Source organism: Musa acuminata, chromosome BXJ1-5 (genome assembly GCF_036884655.1).
Source record: "Musa acuminata AAA Group cultivar baxijiao chromosome BXJ1-5, Cavendish_Baxijiao_AAA, whole genome shotgun sequence".
Taxonomy (NCBI): domain Eukaryota; kingdom Viridiplantae; phylum Streptophyta; class Magnoliopsida; order Zingiberales; family Musaceae; genus Musa; species Musa acuminata.
Window position 1 is genome coordinate 8,695,798 of NC_088331.1, and position 13,898 is coordinate 8,709,695.

Genomic DNA, 13,898 nt, shown 5'->3' on the forward strand with positions numbered 1-13,898 from the left:
TCTCCGCCGCAACGGAAAGTCCTTTTATTGCATCAAGGTGGGCCCTGCGAAGTCTGAAACGGTACTGCCGTGTAGACAGTCCAAATCAGGAGCCGTCCTAAACGCGTCGGTTGATTATTCTGTTCCATCGACCACGTTGGACCCCACATATCCTCGCAATCCAAGGCTACCGCGTGGCGATGAAGTCCTAAAAGCTGTCTGGACTCGAACAGGTGAGCCGCATTCCTACGCAGATTTTTTATGGGCGAAGGAAACTCCTCTCCGTCTCGAACGTGCTCTCGTGCTCTTGATCTCAGCCGTTCGCTCAACCAAGAGAGAAACGTAATTGGAATTGTAAGATTTATTTTGTTGACGGTTCTCCCATGTGATCCGCACCCTCAGTTCGTCGAAGGGGAGTAGGTGAGGAACAGGTTTGGCACCCCCGTCGAAGTATGGGTTCCTTGTATCTAATAAACAATATTGATATGGTCGGCTAATTTAAGCCATCTTAAAGTTCATTGACATCTCCATGAACTCCTAAGCTTCCATGCAACATCACCATCTCCAACTGCTTCCAAAACTGAGGCGGCCGGCCGCTAGCGGCGGCGCCATGGTTGAGTATATCTGCCGGCGATGTGATCTCCTCCATCACCTGTCACCGCCGCAGATAGAGAGAAGCAACAGCCATCACCTATGAACAAGGACCTGTCCGCCAAACTGTTCACCTTCACCCACGCCCTCTGCGCCAGATCGGCTCTCGAGACGTCCACCTGCGATGCAGGCAATCTGAGGACGACCAGCGGCAGCTCTCCCCCTGACTCCACGAGGAAATGGTCAATGTGCATAAGAAGTTCACTGTAATCATCCGACCTTTTCACATTTTTAGCACTAAAAAAGAATACGTTATTGTAAGAATGCTCGTTGTCGATCCTCTTAATGAACACTTAGAACGATGAGGTTTTATCCTCGACCTATAATAATTTTACTAAAGGGGGACAACAGCCACCCTTTTCACACATTGGTGCATCCACTTCAACGCAAACACTAGTGTGATACCAAACATCTATTCATTGACCTGGGTCTTTCATTAAAGTGTTCTTAAATCTCATTCAAAAAGTATAGACACTAATGTGCGTGATACAGATCGTCACTCCACTTTTGCCCTGATTAGCCTAACGGGCGATATCACCAACTCAGTTGCTATCATCGACTCAACTGCCATGGGTACTCATCGAGGTTCCCCCACCTGACGTGGTGCCGACATCCCAAGAGTGCTCAAGACCTGTTGAATCGCTGGTTGAGGGGGTATTTCAATTTCCAACTATGGAATTTAATAGACCACACCACTACTCTACCATGCTTGAATTTGAGACTTATCAACAGATTCGATGAATAATTCCCTATGGATCCAACTACGATAGATAGATCGATGTTGGGATGAGATACAATGAGATTTCCAACAATCAAAAGGGGAAACACTAGTCGACCTCACCTCGGGTCGATCACCTTTCACCCAAAAAATTCACAATGAACTAATTCCAATGAACTTTCGTCTCTTATCGTTGGAGGTATTCGATGACAGTACCAACCTAATGGAGTACATTATAGTTTTTTATACCAAATGTTAATATTTCGGATGCCTAGATTTACCATACCTTTTTTACCACATTAAGAGTCTTAGCACAAGAACGATATACTCGTTTGAAGTCGTTTTTTAACTCATAACAGATCTATCTTTGGCGAGATAATTCTTCGGATTATAAAATTTATATCGGAGTTACCAATAAAAACGTTCGAGGAAAGAGATTTCGAGACCCGTAAGGACAAAACCGGATCGGTTCACCCTAAAGTACGTATTAGCATACTCTCAATGAGGTTTTCTGCGCCGGGGTAACATTGTAATTTCAACACTATCGAAAGATAAAGTATTAAAGAAACTGATCCAAGAAAGTCTCCTCTTCTTCTCGAAGAGCTCGCAATCCAGACAAGAAATGGAAGGGGCAATCCACACCACAACCTCCAAAATGTTGGGATATTTCACGGATAGTCCATTCGACTGCATCTCCTCGGAATACATTCTTACTTCCCAATCCTTCCTATGGCAGGATTGCACTGGTGACGGGGGCCAACAAAGGAATTGGGCTTGAGATTTGCCGGCAGCTGTTGTCCAAAGGGGTCATGGTCATCTTAACAGCCAGAGACGAGCAGAGGGGACTTGCGGCTATCGCCAATCTTCAGGCTTCGGGTGCATCTGATTCTGATGTGCTTTTCCATCAGTTGGATGTGGCCGACTCTGCTAGTGTTGCTTCCTTGGCAGATTTCGTCCGTGACCAGTTTGGCAAGCTTGATGTGCTGGTAAGCAAACATAGTTGTTTCCCTGGTCATAGCCCACACTGCAGTCATTGGCAAGATGGTTGTCTACTGTAGTTAGGAGCTGTTAGATCCATGCTCGCATCTTCCTGCATATGGAGGACATCAACTGATGCCCTACCTTCGATGTACGATTAGGGTTACAATAAGTGCTTTACTTTCTTTATCTCGTTTTACAGTAATAAAATTATCATCAAGCTGCTGTGTGTTTCCATAGGACTCATTTGGATTCAATTCAGAGAGAAGATAATAAAAGACAGGCTGAGAGTTGAAGAATGAACATAAAAGGCTCACCACAGCAATAAAAGAATAAATATTCTTCCCAACAGCTTAAAATCAAGAAACGGATTAAAAGAAACATGTCAAACAATGTAAAGCAATTTCTAAGACCAACTCACTCACCTCCCAACAATCAAATTTTGCTGGTGAGTATGCATACATGGGGAAGAAAACATGTGGTTGTTTAGTTCTTTTTGGCCTAATTATTTAGATTGGTGCTTCTTACTTTTACGGTCGAGTTGATGTTGTGTAAACAGCTTAACATAAGGAACCCAATGCAGCCCAAAAAAGAAAAAAAAAACAGAAATCAATGACTATTTCTTGTCTTTTGAGCTTCTGCAAGTCTATGTTTATACTGTTTTGCAATTTCCTTCACGGATCAATGTTGTATCTGAGGCTTACTTCCTATTTCCTTAATCCAACAAGTCTGTCTTGGAAGAACGCAATGTAACATGTCTTACAGAATGTTTAAATGGAGTTTCATGTGTATCTTTTGTCTATAAATGACTCATTCTGTATATTACTTTATTCAGGTGAACAATGCAGCGGTTAGTGGACTAGCATTGTCTCCTGAGATTTTGAGTTCTTTCGAGCAAGTGGTAAGCCAATTTTTTTTCTTTAGGCACCTAAAACATGTAGAATGCCTTGAAACTTAGTTTGACTTTTGCCCAAAAAATAACAATGATCATGTCATGAAAATGATCTAGAAATATAATAATTTTTTAAGGTTGTGTTTTATGTATGTGGTAATCAACTTGTATAATGATGCAGCGAGATCGTTTAACAGACTATGCGAATTCAATAACAGAGACTTACGACATGGTTGAAGAATGCCTCTACATAAACTATTATGGAACAAAGGCAGTGACTGAGGCACTCATTCCTCTACTTCAGTCATCACAATCACCAAGGATAGTGAATCTTTCCTCATTCTATGGCAGACTAAGGGTATGTCATCCATGAAATGTTTGTCACCCTCAAATAGCTGGCAGTGAAAACAGACATTGCTTTAATCCTTCGTTTGCATATATCAGATGATATGGGTTTATATCAACTGAAAGTTTTAAAGCTTCTCACTTTTTTGTTATCTATAATCTCAATCCCTATCCTCCATCCTGTCCTATAAATGATAATATCTTAACCTCTTAGTTGTATTTGATAAATCATGTAAAATTTATGAACATCAAAGAATTTTTGCTTGAAAGCTATAAGAGAAACAAAAGCAAATTATCATATGACACAGATTTTGAAATCATATTTATATTGACCAATACTTCTAAAGATATTTACCGGAAAGCATATTCTGAGAAAATACATATTTAGATTGTCATCTAATTTTCATTTCCTCTGGTGGTTAGTCACATGTAGATAGATCACCATCTGCTTTAGCTACAGTTCATGTCCCAAATTTGATTCTGAAATGAGAGACTGTTGTGTTCATTAGTTTCCGTTTGCTATGCCATTCAACTCTGCTCTTTATGATGTCACAATTGGAGCCTTTTCTTATCCATAAAATCTTAGTTTCAGAGACTAATATAATTTATCTCAAATACTCATACGCAAAACAAATGAAAATTTTGACGGACAGACGGTGAACAGTTGGAAAGAATCAATTTATCCTAAGTTCCTCTTTAGTCCGTGCATCTCTGGCTTTTAATTGAAGCCAGTTCCTGTGACTGTAAGGCACTTCTGTTAACTTTTTATGTTCATGATATACAAAACTCATTGTTTTTCTTCAATGTTGTTGTTTCAGTATATCCCTGGTGATAGAATCAAAGAAGAGATGAGAAATGTTGATGTTCTATCAGAAGATAGATTAAATGAACTGTTGCAGTCCTTCCTAAATGATTTCAAGGAGAGGAAGCTGGAAGAAAATGGCTGGCCAACCCGCATATGTGCATACAAGGTTTCTAAAGTTGCAGTGAGTGCTTACACAAGAATCCTTGCTAAGAAGTACCCCAACATTTGTATCAACTGTGTGCATCCTGGAGTTGTCAAAACGGACATAAACTGGAACACTGGGGAACTGCCTGTGGAAGAAGGTGCTCAAGGACCTGTGTTCGTAGCTTTGCTTCCTGATGGTAGTCCATCAGGGCAATTCTATGATATGAAAGAAGTGTCATCATTTGAGTAAAATTTGTAAGCATAAAAAATTTTATTATATCATTGTTATGCAAAAAAATTTGATGTAAAAAACTAAATCAAATAATTATAAATCAAGAAGAGAATTATGTTTTTTTTGTCATTCAGAAAATTTTTATCTGATCCAAGAATATATTAGATGTAAAGTATGAATTATATACTTTTTTTATTGGATCTATAAACAATGGAATGAGGACTAATGAAGATTGAGAATAAATCTCATATATATATTTATATGTGAGAGTGACGATGACATACTTTTATATGCATCAACAAAGTCTTTTGTCTAATAGGTAAAAAAAAAAAAGAATCTGATCACAAAAAAATAAAAGGGTTTATGGTATCAAACTCAATTATACTAAACAAATTTAGATTGTTTGATGAGCACCACCGTCAATTTAATTGGATGATCAAATAGGTAGAGTTGACTCAGGTCAAGATTGCCAAAATCTACAGGAAGAATCTCTATAGGTGGAGATGCCCATGCGTGAAAGATAAATAAAAATATGCCATGCATGGAACGTAAACATATAAATATTTTAGTGATCGGTGCACAGAAACAAACAACAATAATTCATTGCTGCTGTTGCATTGTTCCATCATGTTTCATGTTCTTGTTCGAATGTCAACTTTAAAGTCAACTAACCCACTCACAGTATACTCTCTCTCTCTCTCTCTAAATTTATGAGCTACATTGTGTCATGCATGTAAAGGGACAAGACAGACATGACAGAAGACGGTGAACTTTTCTTTTTCTACATTCATGTACGTTAATGTCGCCCTTCAATCTTGGTGAAGCCTATTAGTGCACCTCCATCTCATCTAATGAGCTAGACATTGGGCATCAATATTGTCTACCTTCTTTCTTTCAACTCAGCAAGTAAAACCTAAGCTCCTCATGGTCTCAGAAAGGCCACAGTGGTTCGGTGCAAGTTGCTCAGAGCTGGTTTTCAGCTACCCATCTTTTGAGACAGCAAGAAGGAGGAGGAGGAGGAGGAGGAGGAGGAAGAGGTAGCAGTGCTGAAGTTTCTTCTTCCGTACACTATCCTCCAAGCATATGGTGTTTGGATTCTTGCATGCCTTGCAGTCGCTGTCGGCCGCTGCGTTGCAGGGGTCGAGCCGGGCGACGTCACTTGTTGAGGCATTGCATCCGACTCCCCGCACTCCTTCCCTGCTCGAGAGGAGAAGGGACCGCCTCTTATTCTCCGGGCAGCAACTGAGTTCTCTCGCTTGGAGGGACAGCAAAGCAAGAAGAATCGGCACGGTCTGAGACATCCACTGTCAAGGATTCTCTGGTTGGAAGATGTTGACGTCTATAGATAACTCATTTGAGACTCTACCTCTTAGCGTCAAGTCTTAAGCCAAAAGTGAATATTTCTGCCCCTGGGGACGACTGTAATTTCAACGGTGAGAAGTCAACGATCGGAAATAGTGATCTCGGTGTTAGAAAATAAATAGATAAAAGTTGTAGAAGAAGTTGATTGTACTTATCATGCCCCCGCATGATGGTACTTCGATCAAGGAGGTCAATCTTGGACTGATGTAATGCAAAAAGTTTACGAGCTAGAGGCTTCGTAAATGAGTCGTCAATTGATCAGCCGTATGAAAATGAGAAACACGAAGTTTACGGCGGACAACTTGATCGCGTACAAAGTGGAAGTCGATAGCAATATGTTTCATGCGGGAGTGGAATACCGGATTAGCGCACAGATAGGTAGCTTCAATATTATCACAATATATTATAGGGGTGGAATCGATTTTGAGTTCCTGGAGTAGATTCGTGATCCAATTGAGTTCTGCAGTGGTACTCAAGAAAACTGCAGTGAGAGAAATCTGCAGCAATTAGATGTATAGAGGAAAGCTGCAGCGAAAGCTGCTGCGGTAGAGGAAGGAAGATGTAGCGGTTGCGGCTGCTGTTGGTCGGGAAGCGGCTGCGACAACGAGGGAGGAAGACGCGGCAGCCGTCGTTAAGCAAGGAAGACTGAGCGAGGAAGACACAGTCGTTTGCCGTTCGTCGCTATTGAGGAGGAGGACACCGTCGTTAAGGAGGCGCCGTTGTGTAGAGGGAAGCGACAGCAAAAGCTGCTACGGTAGAGGAAGATGCAGCAGTTGCGACTGCTACTGGCCGGGAAGCGAGGAAGACACCGCTGTTCGCCGTTCACTGCTATTGAGGAGGCAGTGAGAGAATGTTTTCCTCCTTGCGTGACGGTGACGGAGAGTGTTTGCTGTAGGCAGCAAATAGGAGAGGGAGCAAGGCCGGCAAAGAAAAGCAAGATCGGCGATGAAACTGCTCTGATACCATGTTAGAAAATAAATAGATAAACAAGTTGTAGAAGAAGTTGATTGTTATTAACATATCCCCTTCCTTTTATACAGGTTAGAAGGGAGAATTTTTCTCAATAGGTTAAAGGATAAACAAGTTGTAGAAGAAGTTGATTGTTATTAACATATTTCCTTCCTTTTATATAGGTTAGAAGCGAGAATTTTCTTAAAAAATTTTCCTTTAACAGAGTAGAGTAGAGAGATTTCCTTGTACAGGCAGTGAAATCTCATCTACTTATCACTGGGAAGTCTCCTGTTTCTCCTCGGAGAGCTTGCAACCCTGACAAGAAATGGAAGGGACGACCCACAAACCAACCTCCCAAAGGATCCGATCTTTCAGGTGTGATCCATTCGACGGCAACTCCCTCGAGTGCCTCATCCTAATCTTACATCCTGGTCCTTTCTGCGGCAGGATCGCACTGGTGACAGGGGCCAACAAAGGAATTGGGCTTGAGACATGCCGGCAGCTGTTGTCCAAAGGCGCGACGGTCATCTTAACAGCCAGAGACGAGCAGAGGGGACTTGCGGCTGTCAGAAACCTTCAGGCTTCGGTTGCATCTGATGTGCTGTTCCATCAGTTGGATGTGGCTGACTCCGCTAGTGTTTCTTCCTTGGCAGGTTTCATCCATGACCAGTTTGGGAAGCTTGATGTACTGGTAAGCAACATAATGGTTTACCTAACCATAGCCTACACTGCTGTAATTGGCTCTCTAACATGCATCAAATTCCAGTTACCGTTGTGGTAAAGGATAGATGGTTGTCTACCGTATTAGATCCATGCTCACATCATTACACAGGAGGATATCAACTGATACACTATCTTTGATGTACTGTTTGGGTTAGATTAAATGTTTTAGTTTGTTTGTCTCAATCTTAAGTGGTTGAATTGTCATCAGACTGCTCTATGCATCCAGAGGAGTCATTTGGATTCAATTCAGGGAGAGAACAAAAGGCTGAGTTAAAAATGAACCTAAAGTTCACAACAGCAATAGAAGAAAAATTCTATTGTCCAACATATTAAAATCAAGATGTGGATTACAGACAACATGTAAACCAATGAAAGCAATTTCAAATATATCAATTCAGACACCTCCCAGCATCCACTCTCTAGTGGATGTGAGATTTCCATCAGATCAATTTGGTTACTTCATCTCCGAATAACCTTTAGGAGATGCAACATATATCACCTGGTTCTCTGCATCTCTTCTGTTTTGGATTATTATTTTTCATCCACCATTGTTCTTGCTGTTTTCCACTTACAACAGCATTTATTTCATTGGTTGTTGCCTCTTACTTTTACTGTATTGCTTATGTGAACAGCTGAACATAAGGATATGCCTAAAAGAATCTGGAAATCATAAAAGTAACTTGGCTTCACTGTCATTTTCTTGTGTTCTGATGGCCTGCTATTATATGTTTAAACTCTTGCAGTTTCCTTCACCTATCTGTCTTACCATCTCCTGCTATTATATGTTTAAACTCTTGTAGTTTCCTTCACCTATCAATGCTGTATCTGAGGCTTACCTCCAATTGCCTTAATCTATGAAGTTTGTCTTGTAGTGACTCATGAGCAGTGGAAGATTAAAATGTACCATATCTTACAAAATGTTTAAGTAGAGTTTCATGAGTATCTTTCATTTGTAAATTTCTCATTCTGGAAATTGTTTTCTCCAGGTGAACAATGCAGCAGTTCATGGAGTAGGATTAGATCCTCAGATTTTGGGTTCCTCTGTGCAAGTGGTAAGCCATATTAGTTTAATTAATCACCTAAAACATGTAGAATACCTTGAAACTTGTCTTGAATTTTGCCAAAAAAATAACAATAATCATGTTATGAAACTGATCTAAAATATTTTGCCTCAAAACCCGTAACACCTACTTAAATTGTATATTTTTTTTCTCTATCGAGGAAATCATTTTGTGATTCTTTTTTCTACTGTGTGGTTGTTTTTGGTGTCATATATGTTGTCTTTTTAAGGTTGTATTTTATATATGTGGTAATCAACTGGTATGAATTGTTTGGTGCAGCCAAACAATTTAACAGACTTGAGAAATGCAATAATAGAGACTTACGACATGGCTGAAGAATGCCTCAACATAAACTATTACGGAACGAAGAGAGTGACTGAGGCGCTCCTTCCTCTACTTCAGTCATCGCAATCACCAAGGATAGTGAATGTTTCCTCACTCTACGGAAAACTAAGGGTATGTCATCCATGAAATACTTGTCATCCTTAAATGGCTCCAGTAAGTCTACATCATTAGTTCAGCTATTTAAAACAACAATTGTTTGTTTCTGACGCCTTGTAGAACTTTGTGAGTTGTCATCCAAGGTCGATGAGACCACGGACCTGGATTTTGAAATCATATTTATATTGGCCAAATACTTCCTAAGATATTACTGGAAAGCATATTCTGAGAAAATATAAAATCAGGTTATCATTTATTTTTTATTTCCTCTGTTACCTAGTCGCATGTAAGATGGATCATCATCTACTTTATATTCCAAAGCTCATATGCCAAATTTGATTTCTAAAATGAGAGATTGTTATGTTCCATAGTTTCTCTTTGATATGATGCCATTCAACTTTGCTCTCTTCGATGCCTTATAAATGGTTGGTTTGGCAGGGATTTAAAGTTCAAGCAAATTGGAGGCTTTTCTTATCCAGAAATCATAAAATTGTATAGTTCCAGAAACTGATATAATTTATATCAAATACTCAAATACACAAGACAAATGAAAATTTTGACGGACAGACAATGGACAGTTCAAAATAACTAATTGAGTCCAAGTCCCTCTTTAGTCTGAACCTCTCTGGCTTCTAATTGAAGCTTTTTCTGTGACTACAAGACACCTTTGTCCATTCATAAATTTGCAATCTAATAAATTTCCTCCATTCTGAGCTTCTGCGAAAGTAGAATATTTTTTTCTGCTATTCTCATTCTCTTCTTTAATGCTGTTGTTTCAGTATATCCCTGACAGTAAAATTAAAGAAGAGATGAGGAACGTTGATGTTCTATCAGAAGATAGATTAGATGAACTGTTGCAGTCCTTTTTAAATGATTTTAAGGGAGGGAAGCTGCAAGAAAACGGCTGGCCGACCAGAACATCTGCATACATGGTTTCTAAAGTTGCCGTGAGTGCTTACACAAGGATCCTTGCTAAGAAGTACCCCAAGTTTTGTATCAACTGTGTGGACCCTGGATTTGTCAAAACAGACATAAACTATAACCTTGGAGAACTGCCTGTTGAAGTAGGTGCTCAAGGACCTGTGTTTCTGGCTATGCTTCCTGATGGCAGCCCATCAGGACACTTCTATGATCTGGAAGAAATGTCATCATTTGAGTAAATTTATAGTCTGAAATATAGAAAACAGCTTTGTTTTATGTGATGTAATTTTCTTTTGTTTCTATTTTACCACTGATGTGCAAGTTTGGTGATCCTTAGACCTTCATGACATACTTGCTGAAAGTTCTTGTTACAGTTATAATCTGTTTTACGCACATTCATCTTTTATTGGCATACATAACATCAAAATGCTTCCAAGGAAATTTTTTATGTCAGTGTATAATTTCTTATCCAATTGCTGGTGAACCCTTTTATTGACAAAGAAAAGCACAGTTGAGGGGGAAAAAAGAGAAATCCAGGTTGCAGCACAACCTAGAACTGAATTCTTCTAGATTCAACCCACTTGCAATTCATCAAGCAACCAAAGCATCTGAAATTTGACTGTCAGCTAGCACAGCTCAGAGCTTGAGAGTTTGGTATGGATACAGAGCTACAGCTATTCTTGTATTTTTTTATGAATCTATCCATGTTAGGCTCATCAATTGAGGGAGAAAAATGGAAAATCCAACTGCACCTCCCACCAGGATACAGTTCTTTTATCCCACATTCAATTCATGAAGCTACCAAACTCTCTGAAACTTGACTGTCAGCTAGCAAAGTTTAGAAATTGGAGAGAAATGGATATAGAGGTACATGTAACCTTGGCTGCTACTGTTATTACAACCAAAGCCAAGCTAGATAAAACAACTCTCCAGATTTTCCATTTCTCTTCTTTTATCAGCCATCAGATATGAGAGGAGGCATCAGCAGCCCAAGACAGAATTGGTACTTCCCGATCTCACATGAATTTTTCTTGTTACAGGGCCTGTTGGTCAGAAGAATGATAAGAAAAATTATTAGTTCTGCATGGTCTGAATCCAGTGCTACTTGTTTTTACAGGATTGCGGTGGTTACTGGAGCCAACAAGGGCATTGGATTGGAGATGTGCAGACAGTTGGCATTCAATGGAGTCAAGGTCATACTGACTGCCAGAGATGAGACAAAGGGAATGGAAGCTCTGGAAAAGATGAGAGACTCTGAGCTCTCTGATATCATCTTTCACCAGCTGGATGTGACTGATGCATCTAGCATTGCTTCCTTGGCTGACTTCATAAGGACTCAGTTTGGAAAGCTTGACATTCTGGTAAGAAAACTCTCTCAAATAGCAATCATGATACTAACTTCATGATAAGTTCATACTAATTGAACTGCAAAATTTCCAAGGAAGATTAAAGAATTTTACAGAAGAAAATATTGAAATCTTCCAATTATTTTGAGTAAAATTCATCTATGATCTTTTTAGCTACAATTGACATACCTCCAGAATTCATTTGAAGTGTCTAACAGCTTGCTTACATATCACAGGTGAATAATGCAGCGGTTGGAGCATTAACTGTGGACATGGATGCTCTAAAAGCATCAAAACCCACAGATGATGAGGTATGTATGCAATAATATCAAACATATCTTGCTTATTGTTTGCAGCTATAATTAACCATTTGGTATTTGAAGATGAACTAAATGAAGTTTGCCTGTCTGCAGAACACCCAAGATACAGGTGATATACCAGATTGGCTGAAGCCACATGTGGTTCAATCCTTTGAGTTGGCAGAAACTTGTTTACAGACTAACTACTATGGTGCTAAAGCTATCATTAAAGCCTTCATCCCCCTTCTCCAATCATCTCTTTCAGGAAGGATCATCAACGTGTCATCCACCCTTGGGCAACTCAGGGTACCCTTTTAATAGCTTTGTTTTTATGGAGTCCAATAACAATTTCTATTGTTCAGTAGCTCTCAAATTGCTCTTCCCATTATTACTCTGTACAGGTAATTTCAAATGAAAGGCTCCAAGAGGAACTATCAGATGTTGATTGCCTGACAGAAGAGAGACTTGATCAACTGTCAACTTTGTTTCTGAAGGATTTCAAGGATGATTTGCTGGGTTCCAATGGTTGGCCAACCATGGCATCTGCATATAAAGTCTCTAAAGTACTTATCAATGCTTACACTAGGATTCTTGCAAAGACTCACCCTGCTTTGTGCATTAACTGTGTGAATCCTGGCTTTGTCAAGACTGACTTGAACTGGAACAGCGGGATCTTGACAGTGGAAGAAGGAGCTAAAGGACCAGTGCTATTGGCCTTGGGGTATCATGAAAGTGCCACTGGCTTGTTCTTTGACCAAACTGAAGCTTCATCCTTCTGAAACATGTAAGCTTCATCTTTGATGAAGCTATTGGTAGCAGTACATTAAGGCGGATAGATGGATCTTTAGGAGCTCATGCAAATCTTGATTGCAACGCAGCCCCCAACACCAGTGTGTGTAGAAGTATGGGAACTTCCACTATGTTATGCCCGTCTTTTCCAAGAGTTAATAGATAAAAAGTGGGAAAACTCGAGAATATTTTTTGTCAATGATAATGCTGAATATGATTATGTATTGGATTAAAAGAGTTTTATCTCCACCTATATGAATCCATGAGTTCAAACAGTCGCCCTCTCCAATCGATCCTATTGATCGCCAAGGGAACTTCTTCTACCGGATCGGAGATACGGAATGGATGCTTTTTGAATATGACTTCGTTGCGGCCTCCAACATCTTGGCGATCGATGGTAAGTTCTACTTCGCCTACTCCGAATGGTTGGTAGAGATCGACTTCGACCGCATTTGTGATAGGATAAAAAAAAAATTTGTATACGAATAAATATGCTGCAGTAAAATTTAACAGAAATTATAATAAAATATACATCAAGATTTATATATAAAATCTCTTCAACATGAAGGGTAAAAACAATATGGTAAGTGAAAAAAAATTTACTATAAAAATAATAAATATACAATTCTCGGAGTCTCTTGCCCAAAATCCCAAGTATCAATTACCAGAAAATAACTGGAATACAAGGATTAGATGACTATTTAGATGATTGAGAACATCCTCTGCATTGTCCTCGTCTCTTCCATTTTTTTTACTTTTCTTGTTTTTCTACCCTTAACTACCGTGACTATTTCTCTCTTTTTCATAACTCCTACTGCCCCCATTTTTTTTTCTCTAACCACCATAATTGAATGAGCTATGGGTTTAGATTAAATGAGAAGAGAGCTAACGCTAAAGTGAGCTATGGGTTATTAAAGTCCACTATAAGCTGAATAATGAGCTATATGTCCAATAATTCAGACTTTGCTCATATTGCTGCACTCGGAAGATAGCGCGGGTCTTGGCCTCGCTTTTTTTGAGTTCGATGGCAATTTCCTGGTGGAATCAGGATAATAGTTTCTATTGGCCATTCTCGAGTCTTGGTCATAGCATCGAGAGACGATGGTATGGGTGAAGACGAATGGGAGACAATATGCGTTAAGCAGTTAGACGAGCATTCTCACCGATCGCTCTTCCTACTCATCCTCCTCCTTCGAAGCTGTAAAAGAAGTTTCCATCATTCTCACCCGCTGCTTTATCATTCACAACACTATAATCATAA

At 39.6% G+C, this 13,898-nt stretch overlaps 3 protein-coding genes across 3 annotated transcripts; all 3 read left to right on the forward strand.

Moving 5' to 3' along the window:
* Positions 1–1,932: 1,932 nt before the first annotated feature.
* On the forward strand, positions 1,933–4,873 carry LOC135673616 ((+)-neomenthol dehydrogenase-like). The gene is made up of 5 exons (XM_065182688.1): positions 1,933–2,005; positions 2,085–2,334; positions 3,162–3,227; positions 3,400–3,576; positions 4,382–4,873. Exons 1-5 carry the CDS (start codon positions 1,971–1,973, stop codon positions 4,760–4,762), a joined length of 909 nt encoding a protein of 302 aa, XP_065038760.1. The 5' UTR covers positions 1,933–1,970; the 3' UTR covers positions 4,763–4,873.
* A 2,380-nt stretch (positions 4,874–7,253) lies between these two features.
* Positions 7,254–10,596, forward strand: LOC135673615 ((+)-neomenthol dehydrogenase-like). Its single transcript, XM_065182686.1, has 5 exons — positions 7,254–7,432; positions 7,505–7,748; positions 8,767–8,832; positions 9,121–9,297; positions 10,062–10,596. Exons 1-5 carry the CDS (start codon positions 7,383–7,385, stop codon positions 10,440–10,442), a joined length of 918 nt encoding a protein of 305 aa, XP_065038758.1. The 5' UTR covers positions 7,254–7,382; the 3' UTR covers positions 10,443–10,596.
* Positions 10,597–10,736: 140 nt separating this feature from the next.
* Positions 10,737–12,912, forward strand: LOC135673614 (short-chain dehydrogenase/reductase 2b-like). Its single transcript, XM_065182685.1, has 5 exons — positions 10,737–11,206; positions 11,321–11,564; positions 11,786–11,860; positions 11,963–12,154; positions 12,250–12,912. Exons 1-5 carry the CDS (start codon positions 11,172–11,174, stop codon positions 12,625–12,627), a joined length of 924 nt encoding a protein of 307 aa, XP_065038757.1. The 5' UTR covers positions 10,737–11,171; the 3' UTR covers positions 12,628–12,912.
* Positions 12,913–13,898: the final 986 nt, after the last annotated feature.